We start from the raw sequence: 20,057 nt of genomic DNA on the forward strand, positions 1-20,057 counted from the left end.
GCGAAGACGTCAAGAAAGTTGGCACCGAAGTAGAGCGTAATTGAAAGTGTATATTGACAAATAGGGTTCATCGGAAAAAAAGGGAGACAAACAAAGTCAGCGAATTGCACGCAAAATAAATGTAAACAAAGAAGACCATTGAGAATTGCAGGAATGGGAAGAAAGAAATTAAAAGGGAAGATCTGTACGACGACTCAAAGGGCAGTGCCTTCCGATTTTAGGTTCGTGCTTGTTACCTAAGGGCAAAAACATACCAGAGCAATTATTCGCTACTACATGGGGCATGTGTACGCTGCAGAAAAAAATCCAGAGACCACTCAGCAAATCCTAATGGAATGCGGAGTGATTCACCCATTAAGAGCCGCAGTTCAGCAGCGCTTGGATTTATAGCGGACGGAAGCATCAACTGGTCAGCAATCGAGATAAGCAAGAAACGATACAGGCATAGGTAGGAACACAAAGTACATTGAGAAGTTTTGAGGAAGGGAAAGAAGATTAAAAAGATGTACACAAAATGATAGAATAGAAAACATGTAACGGATACCTGAGTAGCTCAAGCAGGCGAGGCGACGATTTGTCACCGCCCCGTTTTTTAAGGGGGTGTCCATAAATGATCATCATCAAGGACGTTCACCTGTTATTGGCCTTAATGGGGCGTCTAGCAGTCTCAGAATATAGGAAGTGTCGCAGGAATCGAAGTCGTCACCGCAATATACACAAAGTGAGCGCAGTCCATGCGGGCCAATCTCTGCTTTCGTTTGACGGTGGCTGCAAATGTGTAATACAAGCAGACATAGGCGCCGACTACTTGGGGAAGGCTCGGCAGTTTTCCGGAAAAGGCAGAGCCTCCCTCCCCAACAACGGCGATGCCGAAGCCCACACGTCCTCACACACACACATCTCAAATGTCATTCTCAGACTTTTGTCGCCCACATCATTTGAACGTTCCTTTGACTTGCCTCGACCTTTTCACTTAACATTCTACTGTGGCTAACAGCTTACTGCACCATTGTTGGCGTGGACGTGCACTTTCGCTCTATTTCTGCAAATCCTGACAATAGGAGGCACAAGCGCGTTAGAAGTACTAGGGACCACTGCCTCATCCACATTGTGCCACTTCAACATTGCTTTAATTTTCCATTTTAAGTGCCATGTACATACACGATATATTTAAATATACACACAGGTCAAAGTTTATTGTACGTTTGAAAGAGAAGGAGGCAGCCAATGAAAAATTATTTCTAAACGTATCGTTATTCTATGCCTAGAGAATGAATATGTTGCTGTATGTTCACCTCACTTCAAATTGCTTTGCGTGCTTTTTTGACCCTGAAAAAACCTGCCGACTTCAGTAACTCCATCGGCAGAGTCTTTTGTCAACGGCGTGGGAAATGCTTCTCTTCAAGGTATTGCTTCTCTTTCCAGTAAGCAATGCTAACGGCGCATGAAAAAGAACACTCTTCTAATGATTCGAAAAACATATTAGGCATGAAAACATTGTAACTTGAGCGCAGAAGTCATAAATATAAGCTATCATCATCATCATCATCATCATCATCACCAACTAACTATCATGCACCCACATTGAAAAAAACGAATAACTGCGTAACGCGAAGAAAACATAGTGCATATTGTTTCCGGTACAGTGGAGTAGCTGCAGTATTTTTTTCATTACTGAGAATAATGAATTTTTTTCCGACTGATAAATAAACCCTGCGAAAAGCGAAAAATACCACGTGAGTGTGCTACCACCTGCAGCGGAAAGCAGCGCCCTCGAACAAGTTCCCTCGCAGTTAGCCAGAACGAAATAAAGGAAGTAAAGAAAAACATCGTGATAGAGCTAGTTCCTTATCTGCCGCGCCCGGCTGAAATAACACGTCGCGTTTGGTTTTAGTTGGAAAGAAGCTGTGGTAGCTCTTGCATTAGCGTAGATAAACTGCACAGTTGCTATCTTTTCTTTCTTGCCACAAAAGCTGTCGCCACAAAAGCGAATTTACAGCGTCTGTACAAAGGTTAAAAGGTGCTCTTTTCGTTTCATCCCATTCGCATGTCCTTCTAATGAGCAGAAAGAAAACATGATTTTTTTTTGTGACCTGCGATTAGCAACAAGAGGAAGGCTTCAAATATACATCACTCATGGAAGTGTGGCGGAAAAGCAAACGCATCGAATATCGTCAGAAATTATGAAAACCTGAGGAAGACCAGCAGCTTCTAGAAACAGCAGTGGGGTACTACATCATTGAGTCCTAGCCTGCGCTAGTATGAGTAGTTGGCGCCATAAAAACACCCCAAATTGTATTTGCTGGGTTTTTATGACCTAAATCGCTCATGCTAGTATGTGAGACGTGGCCGCCCAGGTACCACTTTCCAAATAATCAGTTTGGAGGATTCTAAATGACTCGGCCTTTCACCCGAACCACCTTAGTCTACACCAATGATTCGAAGATAGGGGCCTGCAGAATCGTCTAGATTTCATGAATTGGGAACTCATAAAAGCCGATGAGTCACCGGAATTTTTTTAGTAAAATCATGTTCACAGAAGCCAACATTGGCAGGAACAGCCAGGTAAATTTGCATAATGCACATTATTAGAGTGACTCCAATCCACACTAGGTCAAGCGCACTGGGCACCAGTACCAGTGGCCTTTTAATGTGTGCAACGCAATTTACGCCGATGCTATAATTGGGTCCATCTTCTTCAATCATGGCCTGACTGGACAGCGTTACGTGGGCTAAATTCTTGAAGGTGTGGTGGACGAGTTTCTCAGCGTAGTCGCGCTGTCACGTGTTCCATTTCTGTGATCTCAGCAAGATGGGGCGCCCGCACGTGGCAGCAGCCGAGCGCGAAACTGGCTTGGTGCGACGTTTCATGCGCAATAGATAGCAAGGCACGGACCAGCAAATTGAGCGGCTAGGTCGCTTGACCTCTCTCCGCTCGATTTCTTTCTTTTCGGTTTATGTGAAAGATCGTGTTTACATGATCGAGATGGACGTAAGATGAACGCAAGGCTAGGATAATGGATGTCTGCCGTAAAATTCGAGCGCTGGTCATCAAGACAGCCCCAGAAGGTGTGATAAAGCGGACTCAGTACTGCGTACCTGCAGAAGGTGACCTACTCGAAGACGTCCTACACGGAGCAGCTGGCGTTCAACGGCGCTTAAGAATTCATATATAGTAAGGGCAGACTGCAATGTGATGTACTTTATTTTTGTGCAGACATCCCGATTGCCAATTTGGGTCATTTAGAAGAGGTACATTTACTCTCTTGAACGCATCGGTTTTGCCTTTCCTCTGCACGTGCACTTCTTCCCGGTCTGTTTATTTCGCTTTTATTTTTGCCACGAACCTGTATTTGCAGCACGTATTCACTCTAAAGAAAAGTAAAACCGTCACTTTAATTTGGCTTTGGTCCGAAGGAACTGTCTGGCATGAAATGTAGCTGCGCGCACTCTTCCGATGCGGTGCGAGCAAAGCCGAAATTTTGTAACATTGTACCCCTATTCCAATGCTTTTTTTTTCAATAAATGTTTTTCCTCCTCCCCTTCTTCTCCAGTGGTTTTCGCGTTTCGTGCATGGTTGGAGCTGCGCTTCAGCCACGTTATCAAGGGGCTTCTGTTAATTTGATCCGTCGGCCTTGAGAGTGGCATAATAAGTGTGACGTAGAAATGAGAGGAAAGAACAGCTGCGAACCCGCGAAACCTGCTGCCGGTACCATTATCAAGGGGATCCACTGTCTCTTCGGGTTCACGACAGAGAAAGCAGCTCTTTCCAACCAGCTTATTTGAGGGCGCTGCTTAATGATGCGAGCGGGAGCGCAGTCACGCAGTTAGTACCTCGCTGAAAACATCGTACTTAGATGTTATTTGGGGGTGCCTGCAAATGCCTCATTGACACTGTGATAATTAGGACAGTACTTCTCGAGTTAGATAATTAATTGCAATTCCTCACCTAAATCTCAGTAACGAAAGACCTACTGGCGGCTACTTTACTGTACTGGAAACAATATGCACTATGTTTTCTTCGAATAACGCAATTGCTCTTTCTCTAAGTCTTGGTGCATGACAGTTGGGACACCCAGTAGACACCCTCGACATCGAAACGAGGCGAAACCGGATTGACTCAGAACCAGAATCAGCAGTGGTCATACGTAGCGGCGCTTATACTTGGAATCAAAGCAGAAAGAGAGAGAGACAGAGGGAGGGAGGGAATGCTGCAATTTCTCCGGAAGGGCGAAGCAGTATTAGTGATAGCAAAGTATAAAACAATTACACGAAGGAAGATTGCACTACCGAGAGCGTCGAGCGTATATATATATATATATATATATATATATATATATATATATATATATATATATATATATATATATATGTGTGTGTGTGTGTGTGTATATATATATTTGGGCTTGTGAAAGCTGGTCGGGTACCAGTTCTCCCCCCAGAAAACTTTCCGCCTATGGCAGGAGAAACGGGGAGAGCAATGGTCAGCGTCGTATACTGTATGGTAGGCATTTAGGTTGTCACTTCTTTATTAAAGATTGACCGAAATTGCAAATTTTCAGAAAACGATACTATGAAGTTTAAAACTCGGACTCAACAACGATACATTATATCACAATTCTGTGAATTGCATATCACAGTACATCTACAGCGGGCAAAATTGATATGTTACACATGAACCTAAAAAAATTACGTATTATGGAAATACGGCTTTTGCACAACCCTAGCACATAACTTAACCAATTCACGTAAGATACAAATTGACATATCGATTTAGTGAGCTTTAAATGGTCGATAAATGGATGCCGTTTACAGAACCGCAATATATATTCTTGATGCAGAGCTGTAGGCACCGCGGTAACTCAATTGGTAGAGCATCGCACGCGAAATGCGAAGGTTGTGGGTTCGGTTCCCACCTGCGGCAAGTTGTTTTTTCATCCACTTTAATTTCCATTAATTTATCGTTTCTTGATTTCATTTATTAAGCACTAGTAATTTCCCCTATGTCGTCCTTGGTGTCAGTGTTTGTTGGCTTCTTATGATATGACTCATAAAAATCGAGCCCCTCGGTTAACCCCCTTTGTTCTCGTTTATTGCATAACGAGGGTCTCCAATCCGGCAACATTGATGCCTTCAGGTAGCATATGTGGGTTTATTGACCAGTTGCCTTCACCCAAAAAGATCACATTCTCGTGACGCCTGCGGGAAAAAGGACGTTCCACGTCCGCCGCCAAGATCTGTGAGTGGGGGCGCTGGCTAACACTCCCAGGGTTCTACTATGAAATATAAATACCCAAGGAAGTTGATGGGAAAACGGCGCCGGGGTAGCTCAATCCGTAGAGCATCGCACGCGAAATGCGAAGGTTGTGGGTTCGGTCCCCACCTGCGGCAAGTTGTTTTTTCATCCCTTTTAATTTCCGTTAATTTGTCGTTTCTTGATTTCATTTATTAAGCACAAGTAATTTCCCCTATGTTGTCCTTGGTGTCAGTGTTTGTTGGCTTCTTATGATATGACTAATAAAAATCGGGCCCCACGGTTAACCCCCTTTCTTCTAGTTAACGAAACTTTGTCATTCAAGATCCTTGTTTACATTCTTGTATATTTGCAACGGTCAGTGAAAAATCTCAATTACGCTGTCATTTGTTCCAATGTATTACGCAGGAGCAGCTGTCAGCGGTAATGTATCGTGAGTAATTGCACCGAAATTATAGTCGCAACAGAGAGCACGTATAAAAAGCATGAGTTCTGCAAAATATACGAGGGCGAGTCAGAAGTGAGCCAATGCGAATATATGACAAACGGGGTACTTTTTTTAAAAGTGCTCTCCATTAGCATTTAGATATTTGTTCCACTGACTAACGAGTTGCGTGAGTCCCGTCTCATAAAATTCCTTCGGTTGCTGCTTCAAAAAGTCTGTGACTGATTCTTTCACGTCATCGTCCGACACAAATCTGGTTCCCTTGAGCTGCTCTTTCGGCTGCCCCAAAATGTCGAAGTCGCAAGGTGACAGGTCGGAGATGTATGGTGGATGTTGCAGTGTTTCCGCTTGAACTTTGCCAGTTTTGTATTAACCACATCAGCGACATGGGGACGGGCATTGTCGTGGAACAAAATGACCCCATTCGTCAATTTTCCACGTAGTTTGTTCTTGATTGCGACACGCAGCTGGTCCAGCGTTTCGCAATATCGGAAACAATTGGTAGACTCTTTAGATTTAGCAAAAACTATCAGTAATGGCTTTTGACGATCGACAAAAATGTGAACGATACCATTCTGGTGGAAATGACAGCCTTTGCTTCCTTTGGCGGTGGTTAATTCGAATGCTTCCACTGTAAACTCTGCCGTCGTGTTTCAGGCTCGTAGTAGTGACATGATGGTTCGTCCCCGATCACAATTGCAGACAAGAAATCGTCACCCTCATTGTGATGCCGGATCAGATGAGTAAAGGCAGCGCTGAACTTCTCACTCCTCTGGCGGTGTTTCAAAATCTTGGGCATCCATTGCGCACACGAGAGCCGATAATCGAGAGGTTCATGAATTATGGCGTGAACCGAACCGTGACTGATGTTCACACGCTCTGCCAGTTCATCGATGCTTGTCCTCCGTTCTAGTCTCATCAGCTCATGAACCTTCGCAATTTTGTTAGAGGTGATTGCACAATGGCTTTGGCCCGGTCTCGGATCGTCTTTGCAACTTTCACGTCCTTTGTACCGTTTACTCCAGCGCTTCACATTGGCCAATGAAATGCAATGTTCAATGTACACGGCAGTCATACGACGACTAATTTCTTTATTTGGGAAACACCTTCAGCTGTCAAAAACCTAACGGTACCACCCTTCTCAACTTCTAGAGCGTCCATTGCGTCACGCAACCATGTTCAACCCAGTGTATGATGGCAAAAAAGAACATTTATCCTCCCACCTACACGTCATTTTTGTAAATGAGAGATGAATGTGAGCTACGCGCATGCCTCGCACATAGCGAACTGAACCATTTCTGCACGGGGTGTGTAGGCTCACTTTCATTTGACTCGTCCTCGTACATTAGAAACGCGAAGATACAATAGAATATACAGATGCGGAGATACAGCTTGATAAAGGGCAATAAAGTGTCTCTGGAAACAAAGTTCACTGCATGTATACACAAAATCTCACAACAAGATATTTAAATATATGTACAAGTCTCCAATAAATATACGTATCTAAGAAAAAAGTCACTGTATATAATGTGTCAAACAAGGCAAATAAACATGTGAAATCACAGATTCACAGAATCCTACATCCCGCTGCCATTCAAGCCAATCCCCCGATGTATCGCACGCGACGGAAGGCGGCGCACTTGCTCCTTCCTCTTCTCCCTTGCGCAAACAAGACTGAGCCACCATCGTCGGCTCACCCATCCCTCCCCCCCCCCCCGCTTTCACTCGCACATACAGCATGCGGCACACGGTCACAATCTTATCGCCCTTACACTTTATACGAAACATGAGGGTGACGACGACGACAGGAATGCGCCTGAGTGTCCATATAATTTCTATCGAAATAATATAATAAGGGTATCCGGCAACTGAAGCGTCCCATGGCCCATTACTTTGCGCAAAAGAAGTAACAAAATTGAACTTTCACCGTGCCGCAACAATGTCCTTTTTTTCCTTCTGTGGGGCGGGGGCACCGAAATAAAAAACGCTAAGGAAAGTATGTTGGCCACAGTCGAATGCCTACTTTGGGCACCTATTGTGGCTACCAAAAGAATATCGAAGGAAACGCGAGACACTTGGTCCACCGAAAAACATGTGCATACTGCTCGGTATCCTAAACCGGCGAGACAAAACTTCCTGGAGAGGTTGCACTCAAGCCAACGCGGTGCAATCCGTCGAGTCCCCACAGGGATGGCGGCAAGCGACCACTGCTTCTTTTTCTCGTCTGCTAGCAAGAAAGCGTCCAATACCTGCTAAGCAAAAATGCATTCGGCCAGAGAAAACCGAGCGCGCACCGAAGTGCGCCGCGCAGTGGTCAGGGCAACAGGAGAAAAATGCATGCGCTCTGGCTGCCTCTGGCAGCCTGTGAGTAGCGAGTACAAAGAAATTAAAGAGGCTCAATGTGCCCTCGCGAATAAAAGTCAAAGTAGAAAAAATAAATAAGAACCTAGTTACCTTCGCTGGCTTTAGTGTCTTGACATGGATGCTTACGCTCAGGTGAAAAAAAAAATTTTGGTATTTTTTTATGTGACATGACGGCGCGAATGAACCACCACAACGCTTCGTCTCATGGGACCTCGCTGCGTGCATCGTAAACTTGTCTGATAGTGTGTTGATTTGGCTTGTCTCGTATGTTCCAATGGAAGACTTTAGAAAAGTCAATGCACCTTTGGCGTCAAATCCATATAGGAACATTAAACCCACAAAGTTCAGCAATTGAAAATCTAAAGCACATGTTTGGAAATGTCAGTGCACCTTTCGCATCGAAAGTTTATTAGAACTTTATACCCATAAAGTTTCTGAATTGACATCCACGTGCTCCGTAAATTCCGTGGCCTCCGCGAGATGCCGCGGCGAGCCCGTTCACCATCAAAACGCCCTTGAAACTTTGTGCTCGATTGGGGCCGCTTGCGTTATGTGACTCCCGGTGCATGGGCGTTGTCACAAAACCCAGCTCGAGTTCGCAACTTTTGCGCTGAAATGTGTTCCGAGCGTGAAAAAAATAAAAACATTCTAGACAAAATCCGGAATGATTTCCGGCGCCAGGGGCTGCTTTGGTCGGCGGTGCATGGACAGCACGAAAAAATTTCGGGGGGGGGCTCAAGCCCCCCCGAAATGGCTGCGCTTAGGCGCATCTGCGCTTTATTCTCCTTTAGTTGACTCGGTGGAGGTCGCACACTGCTTGCAGTTTTATGTTTCAGAGTTTCAGAATGCAATATCAGAAAGTACCGCTGAAGCACTTAATAAATTTCTGCAAATATTTTGCGGAGAGGCGTGGTGCTGCCAATCGTCAGGGCTGTGTCAGGAAGCGATGCAAAAAAACGTACTTCACCAAGCCCGTTCACCGGGTTGAAGGTATATAGCATATTGCTATCATGTGAACAGCTTTACAGATAACTTCATAGAGTAAAAAGGAAGGTTGGTTTGCCATGTTCTTCAAGAATTATGGCTGTGAGCTCGTGTTCCATGACATCACTAAAATAGTAAGCGTACTTTCATCACCGCTCAGAACCAATCAAGATATCTTTCTCAAAGCGGAAATCAGATAATCTAGGAGATCTCACGCAATGAATACATTATGTTACGACGACAGGTATGTCAGAACAGCATCGATATTGAGACATGTACTTGTTTATCTTAAGGGGTGACCGCGTTTCGCCATGTAGCAAATGTGATCATGCGCGCTGGACGCGCCCGCATGTCTCGCCCATTTCTCGAATGTTATCGACGGTTCTATCCCTTGTCTATTGTCACCGAACCTTAGGTAACCTGAATGTATGCGTGACGCGCATTGCGTAGTACTTTCTGGAATACGCGCGGGCACCAGCGATTATTCTGGAGCCTTCGATGACTCATGTATAAATGGCGATGCGCATGACCGGCAGGTCAGATTTCGAGCATCGCCAACTGTGTTCGTCGCTATCATTGTGCTTTGAGTGTAGCTTGTTTTGTGGACACAAGTTCGCCCAATAAAAAGTTCGTTCTGTCAATCACAGTTTCGCAACTACATCCTTGGCCATCACTACTACCTAACAATTTCTTCGTCAACCCGAGAGTTAGCATTCCCAATTAGTGACACACAGGTAAGTTAAGGTCGGGTACTAGGATTGTAAATCTGGTAAAGGCGCTGAAAGATCCCTAAAGTCAAAATGGTGCTAATGTTGCGGTTCTTGCTTGGCAAGTGCAGTGAGCCCTTGTTATGGTAATGGCCACCCAGCTTCAAAATAAAATATGATGATTTAGCGTCAAGCATGTATTGTCATTTATGCTATTATTTTGTTCCCTTCAGCAATGCGCTCTACATAATATACTTGTAGTGACTCACAAACCGATCGAAATTACTACCATAATGACTAGCTGTTTCTTGCCGACGTTGTACTTAAATTTTACGTGGCTTGCTATGAACGTTTGTCGGTCAGTGTCTCCATGCCAGACGAAAATATGACCCGTGCTTTTCGGGCATCTCACAGTCTTACGAATCAACAAAGTTGGGCGGTTCTTTCGCCACAATTATCTGCTTGAACGGCTTATCTCAGGACCTCCACAGCAGCAGTTTATTGGTTTGTAGGTCTGCCCGTTTCATGTCGTCGTCGACGATGGCGTAGCTGTTTGTGTCCAGAGGAAGACCACTTTACCCTTATGTAGCTGGCAGCATCGGCCTCCAAATCGGTCGATCCGGGCCTCTTTCTAAGCCGAGCAGCAGACCACAGTTGTGACCAGGGATGTTAAGCTTCGTTATTTGGACATCCGCAAGGTTGGTAAAGAAAGCTTTGCGTCGAAAGAGCATACTGAAATTTGTCGGATTACTTTTATTGTTGGTTAAAAAAATAAGAAATGCAGTTACGGCGCGGGGAGGTGAGACCTCTCTCCCATTGTTTCTTCCAGCCCCATAAGCGATATTAGAGTGTTTTAGTGTGTTCGGCATTCTGGTACACGCAAAGACGTTTGCAGATTACCGAGTTACTGGATGCATAAACGTGAGTGACTCGGTCGGTGGCGCCACTATGTGGCGCATACCTGAACGAGAAGAACGCGGAGCTAATGTTACAGTAGGCAAATTTATTTTACTTCCCTGCTAGTGTGAATTGTTGGAAGCGGGGTGCTCGTGAACACGTTGTGTTTAAATGCCTTTTTATGCAAGAGCATTCATGGAGCACGAAAACTTGTCAATAAGGTATTCCGATTCGATGAAGCGTCACGAGATCTCACAACCAGCGTCCGGAAGCCTGGTAATATGCATTCGCCAATGCGTATCGCGAATACCGGGCACGCTGAAATTCTCTAATGCTCCTTCCGTCTATCATAGAGCGGAAGGATCCAATGACGTATACATCGCTGCGCTTGCTTCATTTTCTCACAGTGTGGCGAATTTACAATTGCAGTTTCTCGGGAATCCCAAAATAGGGACGGCTGTGGCTCTTTGCACGTTACAAGCGCTACGCCTTCAACGAAGATAGACTACTGCGATGCCATTTTTGGCGGCTGTAGAATGGGTCATTAAGAAGGGTGCGTGTAATTCGTTTGAACTTTCATGTTGTTTAGACAGCGTACTTTAGTATAATACGGAGCAGACAATCAACCGCATGACCTTCCAACCCCGCTTAGCAGATTGCATTGCCCAAACCTTGTGGGGAGCGCTTTAGGTCCGCAGAACTGGTAATTTCCTATACCCGCTGCAACAAACAAGGGTTACTGTTAAAGCAAAGACCCCGAGTTTTTTTAGGGGGTCGGGTGCCCACTCAATATGCAGATGCGTCTCGGTGAAGACGCTCTCAGAAGTGATGCTGCAAAGAACTGGTCTAAAGCAAGCAGTAGAAAAACGACATTGCCTAACTTGTCAGTAGTTAACTAGTCACATATATGAGATGATTCAAATTAATCATTTTTTTCGTGCAGTGAGATTAAAGAGATGAGCTTGTTACTTAAATAAGCGTTTACGAACATATTTGCAAGAGCCTTTAGTGTTAGAGATGCATTTTTGAAGCCGGAAGTGACAATCATGAAGCAGCCCTATTCACCTACATCGAACACATATGCGAAAACGTGAAATTTCGTTATTGAGTGGTGAATAAATGCTGGGATTCCGACCTGAGAAATGCTACGTGCTATAAAATGGCAATTTAGACATCTTTTTTATCTTGGCGTCCTCTCTGCGAGCAAATATGCCAGCGGAACTTGCGCTACCAATTCACATGTTCATCGGCATTGGTAGTCGATAGTGCATTCAAATGTTTCTCTGTTTTAACGTAAAAATGAAATCGTTATCATTTGCGAATTTTCGACCGTAACCGGCGTTAGTACTTCCTAAGTTCAGCTAGATCGATCATGGGCAGTGCACTCAAACGCTTTGAGGTTATGACTATGACTGGGCATTGAAATAATTATCAGCTTTGAAACTGTACCTGCCGTGCATGGGTGGGAATTGCTTTTCAGTATAGAAAGATAATATTTTTGCAGAATGGTTGGGACATAAAACAGAGAAAAGGCATGAAAATAAAGGCTCCCGGAGATATGGTAGAAGATGCTTCTGTTGCACTTGTGTTCCATCGTGCAGGCAGCAGCAGAAAGTAAGTTGACTTAAAATGAGGACTGTATGAAAAACCAAATGTAAGTTAAAAACGAGCTCCGGTGATGATTACAAAACACCGACTGGGGTGCCACGCCGCATTTTTTTTTTTGCAGTGTAGCAAAGTGATTTCTTTTACTTCGAACAACATTATTTTATGTCCAACATTTTATGTCCACTGCAGGAGGAAGGCCTCTCCCTGAGATCTCCAATTACCCGCTAACTGATTCTAACTAGCACCTGCAAATTTCCTAATTTCATCACCCCACCTAGTCTTCTGCCGTCCTCGACTGCACTTCCATTTTGTACCCATTTCTACCCATTCTGTGACCTTAATGGTCCACCGTTTATTTAACCTACGCATTAGACGGCCTGCTCACCTCCATTTTTTTCTCATAATGTCAATTATAATATCGGCTATCCCCATTTACTCTCTGATTCACAGCGCTCTTTACTGTCTCTAACGTTGCACCTAGCATTCTCCGTTCCATCGCTCTTTTCGCGGTCCTTGACTTGTTCTCGATCTTCTTTGTCAGCCTCCAAGGTTCTTCCGCATATTTTAGCACTGGTAGAATGCACTGATTGTACGCCGTTCTTTTTAGTGATAATGGGTAAGCTTTCAGTCAGGATCTGACAATGTCTGCCATATGAGCTCCAACCCATTTTTATTTTGCTGTAAATTTCCTTCTCATAATAAGGGGCCTCTGTGAGCAAGTGACCTAGGTAAACGCACTCCTTCACACACTCTGAAGGCTGACTGGCGATCCTGAACTCTTGTGCCTTTGCCAGGCTATTGATCACAATCTTAGTCTTCTGCATATTAATCATAGCCCCCCGCCGGCTAACACGCATGCGTTGACACGTGGTTGACAGAAGGGGGGGGGGGGAGGTGTGGCCCTGGCCTTGGCCTTGTGCACAGCATTCCTTTATTCTCAATCCGACACGCTAACACACCTTCCCTCGTTGTCACACCCACCCGCCTTACACCCTCTCCCCTTTAGAAGAACCCCACCTATATATACTGTGGCGAGGAAAGCATACGTCGCCTTGAAGAAGACAAGTCCACTTGTCGAAACATTGGCTCATGCTTTCACCTTGTTATCGTTTGGCTCATCCCCTTTCTTTATAGTCACATCAAAAGAAGCCAACGAACACTGACACAAGGACAACATAGGGGAAATTACTTGTGCTCTTTATTGGTATCTTTGGACGGTTCTTCTGGAGAATTAAGGTAGCTGTGGAGTCTCTGTAGATTTTGTCCAAGATACTAGGGTTGAGGATTGGGGGACATGGTATAGCATTCAAAAACTGGTAGAGCGCAAGATAGAAAGGAAGAAACAAGCCGAGCCGGCCAGATAAAAGAACAGAGCGCCGCTTCCAACTGGTTTATTGGCAAGTTGCAAGAAATATATAGCTACAAGAAATCATAAAGAAATATCGTCATAACGCTGCAAAAAACGTCACACCGATAGAAGACTACCCAATCATGAATCATATAACGCTCAATTCTGTCATGCACGGTTAAACTGATCAAGAAATTTTACTTCTTGGGGGTATAGCCACAAAGATGGCCCGCTAACATACGTGCTGCCAGTCCTTGCTGTGACATCATCTTCAATAGCCTCCTCCGTAAGATGTGATCGGTTCTTTTTTAGCGCGTCATACCGATAAAAATTTGACTTACATCCACAGTCACGACAGTGAATTTCTAAGTGTCCTTGTATAGCTTGGCGCATATTGTAATCATGTTCCTTTAGCCTTTCATTAAGGCGGCGACCAGTTTGGCCTATATATCTCTTCCCACATAATAGTGGAATTGAATAAACAACCCCAATAACGCAGGACTCAAAACGCTTCTTGTGCTTCCCATTCCCATCCATCAGCGCACTGGTGTCTGTTCGATCAAGCACAAGAAGCATTTTGGGTCCTGCGTTGTTGGGGCTGTTTATTCTATTCCACTATCATGTGGAACTGGATAGGTCTGTCGAGCGGCCGCGGCCACTCGACAGACGTCGAATGGCAGCTGGGAAAAGGGGATTGTGTTTCAGTTTCCGCGTAACAAATTTACTTCTTCTCGTATACTGGGGCAACAATCAGAAGTTATTGTGTCTGCAGCTTGTTTGCAATGTGTACTTAACGTATTTTCTGGCGCAATTTGCTTTCAACCATATGTCGTGATGATGATAACAAGCCAGAAGAATAGATGGGCTGCCGATCGAGCGTGCGGCACCAAGCGCGCGAGTTCTGTTCTATAGCGAGCCGTCGATGGTGCGCCCTAAGCACGCACCTCTCACCTTCGCTACAACTTCCCCCTGCAGAAGAGAGCACCATCCTGGCGGCTCAAGGGGAGGAGAGGATGACCGCGCCGTAGTAAGGTTTGAGTCGCTGTACGTGCACCGTCTCAGGTCCCCGGCGCCTTAAGTCAGCAGACAGCGTGAGTGGCTCGAAAAGGCAATTGACAGGAGATGACGGTTGCACGACGCCGTAGGGAACGTGGTATTTGACTAGGAGTTTACAGGAAAGAGCGGGAGTTCTGGAAGGCACCCATAGCCAGACTAAATAGTCCGGCTGATATGCGCTGGTGGGTCGGTCGTCATCGCAACGGAACTTTGGCTGCCACTGCTCTTCAGTGGTAAAAGAGAGGGTGAGCTGGCGACATTACTAGGCGTATCTGGAAACTTCAGACAGTGGCGGTAAAGCCGATTCGGTCAAGTCGGTACGGGAGAATCGTGTCGAATGTTCAAGAAGGTTCGCGGCGATATACGAGGAAGAATGGGGAAACGCCTATCGTGGTCTGTGAGGTGGTATTGTATACGTAGGTTACATATGCCAAAACGAGGTCTCAGTTGGTGTGGTCGGACGCAGTGTATTATTTATTTATTATTAATTATTAAGTACTGCTAGCCTGAATTCCAGGCCTTAAGCAGGAGTGGGTTACACGTCGGTACAAATGTACCTGAACAACAAAAAGAGCACACATAAAAACAAATGGAACTGGAGAAAAGTGACTGGTGTGTCAAGTACGGCACTGAATTATATAATTTCAAATGGTAAACTGTTATGTATATGAACACACATCATATCGCAATAGTAGATATATGAACACACATCAAGAAATAATAGACAAGTGCGTTGCTCAACAATTGACAATGTGAAGGAAACAAGGGAAAAAAAGTATTTGGTTCGATGCGTTATACAAGTCAATGCGATTCACAATATAAAAAAACATAACTGTAAAAACATCAAAACAAAGAAAAGCAGGATATAAGGGCGACGCTTTCATAAAACGTTGCTAGACCATTGGTGAAAAGACACGCTCATTTCACATTTTGAAGTGCGGCAGTGACAGTGGCAACAGAAGAGCTCTCGAATACTCCTCTGTGCAAACGATTCCAATCACGGATGGTACGGAGGAAGAAAGAATTCATGTAAGTGTTGGTTCTACAATAAATTTCGCTAACTTTTTTTGAATGGAAAGAACGAGTGGAACGCTGCGTAAGAGGTTTCAAGTACGTGTTTTTGTCGATTCCAAGGTTATCATTGTGTATCATGTAGAATGTTTTTAGCCTTTCGCGGTACCGTCTTGTTTGTAGGGATTCTAGATTTGCAGAAATTAATAGAGCAGTTGGCGATGTTTTGCTGCTGTACGAATTAAAAATGAATCTAGCTGCCTTTCGCTGAATGCTTTCTAGTTTCCTTATATTTGTATTTGTGTGCGGATCCCACACTGGTGCAGCGTATTCGAGTGTTAGTCTTATAGACGTTTTGTAGGCCAAACGTTTTACATCGCTTGAAGCTTTGGGAAGTGTTCGCCGTAAGTAGCCTAGTTGTCTTATGGCTTTCTTGTGTATGTATGTGATGTGCATGTGTGCATGGATAGCATATCACCCAAAGTGCGATAGAATCGCTCAGTCATGCCGTTAGTTTTGCGGTGATAGGCAATATTGGTGCGGTGGACAGTACGGTATGCCGTAAGGAGCGCGTTAAGTACCTCGGAAAGCAAGACACGTCCTCCGTCAATGAGAAGTTCCCGAGGCGCACCATGGTGAAGTACGAAGTGTTGCAAGAGGAAGGAATGCACCTGTTTCTGCAGAACGCGTAAGGTGAGCTACAGCAGCAAAACTCCAGTAATTCATAGCTGGTGTGCAGGGTAGAGGTCCGTAGAGGTGGATGCCAACGCGGTCTAATGTTCGAGAGAGGTACGGAATTGGCTGCAAGCGACCACAACGACGACGAGCAGGAGCCTTATGGAGTAGGCATGCCAAACATGAGTGGATATACTTCCGAAGAAAAGTGTACATCCCCCGCCAATAAAAGCGCAAGCTTTAAAGATGTCAGCGTGGGCGCATTGGGGCTCTGCGTGGGAATTGGAACATACATCTGCGCGGAGGCGGCGATAGACGATGAACAAACACTTGAGACCGTTCGAAGCGTAGATGCGGCGAAAGAGAGTCGAACCCGTATCGAAAAGTAAGAAGCATATCTTTGAACAATGCTTGACGCCAGAGAACACGGGAAGGGCGAATCGCCGGCGAGTCAGACAGACAGTCTAAACGAGCCACAATCCACGGATCTTTGGAGTGCTTCGCAACCATATCGATGAGCGCTGTTGATGAAAACACCGAGTCGATGACAGAAAAGTAAACCGGATCACTTGACGTTGCGGAGCGAGGGAGAGTGTCTGCGGCGGTGTGTTTGCGCCAGACCGATAGACAATGGGCATGTCGAAGTCTTGTAACCGGAGAGCATAGCGGGCGAGGCGGCCTGATGGGTCTTTCAGTGTCGACAGCGAACATTGGGTGTGATAGTCGGTAACAAGATCGCAGGTACGGCCGTGCTGGTGTGGTCGAAATTGTCCAACAGCCAAAATATGACATTGCTAACCACACCTTTTCAGTGATGAAGTAATTAGATTATGACTTTGTTAGTGTCCTGCTGCTGTAGCCTACTGCGTAATCGCCGTATTCACTTTTGCACTGAGCGAGCACAGCACCAAGTCCTACGCCACTGGTGTCCGTGTGAACTTCCGGGGGAGCCATGGTGTCGAAATGGCGCAGCACGGGCGGCGACGTTCGCAGACGGCGCAATGTTTTTAACGCACCGTCACAAGCTGAGGAGTAGGTAGACAGGCCGGTGTCGCCTCCTAGGAGTTGGGTTAACGGGGCAATGATAGAAGCAAAATTCCTGATAAAAGGACGAAAGTATGAGCAGAGCCTGAAGAAGCTTCGAAGATACTTCAGGGTCGGGGGTTTCGGGGAAGGGGCGACAGCGTGAAGTTTAGAAGCGTCGGGCGAAATGCCATATTTTCAAACCACGTGTGGGAGTATTGTTCGTTGTTTGGCTCCTACGCGACCCTTCTTAATATTGAGTTAGAAGCCTGCATTAAGCACTGTAAAACTTGCTCGAGACGGCACAGATGAGAGGCAAAGTGAGGAGGAAAGACGGCCACGTCATCAATTTACCATGAGCGCGTTTTCTATTTTTGACCATGGAGGAGATTGCCCATCATTCGTTCAAAAGTAACGGGGCATTTCAAAGCCCAAAAGCCATGACGTTAAACTCATACGAGCTGTTTCGTGTTACAGCAGCTAATGCTGGGTTATCGGTCGGAGCCATGGGCACTTGCCAATAACAGGAATGTACTTCGAGTGAGGAAAAGTAGTCCGCGTCTTGCAAAGGATCGAGAGCGCCGTGAAAGCGCGCAAAGAATATACCTCTCGACGCATTATCTTGGTGAACGGCGATAGTGCACGCAAAACCAAATGGATCCATCCTCTTAAAGCACGGCTGTTTACCTGACGGACCTGTATGAATCAGCCCTAAGCGTGCTATCGAAGGTGGATTATCTGGGCTCGTTAACGTCCGTAAAGGGAACAAAAAAAAATAACGAATGGCAGTACGGCGCAAAAGAAAGTAAGAACAAGTGATTTCACCGTGCGCCGCTCCTGCGCAGTGCTTGAGTGCACCCGCGCTGGCCCCTGTGGTGCCCGCTGCGTCTGCTGCCGTCCGCCCCCAAGAGGAAGCTTTAGCTTGGGTGCACCTATCGAATTACATGTAAAAGGAGAACTTGTTTTTCTAGGCAACCACTGCACCAAATTTGACGAGGAGAAAAGCTTGAAATCTAGTGACTGCTTGTTCAGAATTCTCTATTTCGATCGTAATATTTTATTAAAAAATGGCTAAATTGAAACTTTTCAGAAAACGTAACTATCAAGTTCACAACTATCTAATTGAAGTAGTAATTCAGCGCAATAAAAACCACAAGGACAAGAAAAGTGAAAAATGACAAGCGCTACTCATAACTGTTTAACGAAGACAAGCGCTGAGTCGCACTTGCAATTATCCACTTTTCTTGTGTCTGTAGTTTTTATCGCGCTAAGTTAATACTTCAATTATGGAAAACCAACTGGCCCAACAATCAACTCTTCTAGATTGTAACTCTCTAACTAAGCAAGGAAAAATGACATAACAATTCTGCGAAGTGCATCTGATGGTACATCTAAAGCGGACGAAATTAATATCTTACACATGATCCTAAAAAATTAGCAATATGGAAATACAGCTTTTGCAAAACCCTTGTACACAACGCAACAAATTCCCGTAAGATATAAATTGACAGTCGAATTTGTCGGCTTTGAATGGTCTAATGGATGCCGTTTACAGAACTTTGATATCTCTTCTTGATGCAGAGCTATTAATATGTAGACCCGTCGTGCTTCTATTTCTTTAAACTTTGGAATTTTTAAAAATCTTTTAGACACAGGTCAGGCCCTAAATGAACAGTTCGCTTCCAACAGTCACTAGAATTTAACTTTCTCTCCAAAATGCAACAAATTTCGTTAAAATAGGTCTAGGGGTTTTGTAAAAAAAAGCGTTTTTGCGTTCTCCACGCATTTGAATGGGCCCCGTCGGAGTTCGGCCCGGGCCAAAGGTTCCTCTTAATACAGCGGCGCGGTAGTTGCGGCGGGTAAACATGGCGATGCGCGCCATGATAGCCGCCGCGGTGTGCAAGAACCGGATTGTGCATTGCAGAGGTAGACCATGGCGACAGTTGCTACTCCAACAAAAAAATGGCTGTGGCTTAGGTAAGGTTAAGCCCAGGATGCGAAGCATACTAGCCTTTATTTTAGTTGTTGAACCACTGTTTAGCCTGGTGAACTGCTGTTGCTTGGCTATATTTGGTTCGGCTAGACGGAGAAACAACTCATGCATTACTGCTTCGCCTTCAAGAGTGGAACGCGACAGCGTTCCCGTCGACCCGCCAAGGGGTGTAAGACAATGGGCTACAGGGCAGCGACTACGCGCCCCGCATTGGACGCGGTGAGCGTCGAGCAAAGCAGCGTTCGGCGCGGCAACGAAATGTGCGCCTGAGCAAGAGACGCACGCCTTAGAAACAGCTCGTTTCTAAGGCAACACCACATTCACTAGAGGCGCTTTTGTACCGCTTTGAAGCATCGTACTCGTGGCTCAGTGGTAGCGTCTCCGTCCCACACTCCGGAGACCCTGGTTCGATTCCCACCCAGCCCGTCTTGCAAGAGTTGAGCCAAAGCCACTTCTCCTCTGTCGTGACGTCACGGTGTCACGTGATTTCATGGCGACACAGCCGCGCCTGAGGAGCTGGGTTGAGCTCTCGTCATATGCTTCGCATAAAAATGGAAAAAGTGGGAAGACCATGTATTGTGCGCACGGCCGAAGAATAAGCCGACCACGAGGAGAGGCGTCGACAGCAGAGACGCGACTATAACCAAAGACAATGTGCACGTGTGGAGAACGCGGCGAGTGACTTTGCCTCC

The 20,057-nt window shown here is 45.5% G+C and overlaps 1 protein-coding gene and 1 long non-coding RNA gene across 5 annotated transcripts in view; one reads left to right on the forward strand and one right to left on the reverse strand.

Moving 5' to 3' along the window:
* The window catches only part of LOC135919583 (uncharacterized), a 173,780-nt gene that overhangs the window by 17,774 nt on the left and 135,949 nt on the right, over positions 1 to 20,057 (forward strand). For 2 of the 3 annotated variants that reach the window (XR_011507851.1, XM_065453503.1), the window contains exon 2: positions 12,156 to 12,265. The exons of the other annotated variant lie outside the window; for it this stretch is intronic. Coding sequence is in view for 1 of the 2 variants with exons in the window: in XM_065453503.1 (XP_065309575.1) it covers positions 12,156 to 12,265 (110 nt within the window). In the remaining variant the exon portion in view is untranslated. The remainder of the gene's footprint in view (positions 1 to 12,155; positions 12,266 to 20,057) is intronic. 3 annotated transcript variants of the gene reach the window in all.
* Positions 1 to 20,057, reverse strand: part of LOC135919584 (uncharacterized) — a 123,109-nt gene that overhangs the window by 1,141 nt on the left and 101,911 nt on the right. The gene's annotated exons all lie outside the window — the stretch shown is intronic.

The sequence above is a fragment of the Dermacentor albipictus genome, chromosome 8 (genome assembly GCF_038994185.2).
Source record: "Dermacentor albipictus isolate Rhodes 1998 colony chromosome 8, USDA_Dalb.pri_finalv2, whole genome shotgun sequence".
Classification (NCBI taxonomy): Eukaryota; Metazoa; Arthropoda; class Arachnida; order Ixodida; family Ixodidae; genus Dermacentor; species Dermacentor albipictus.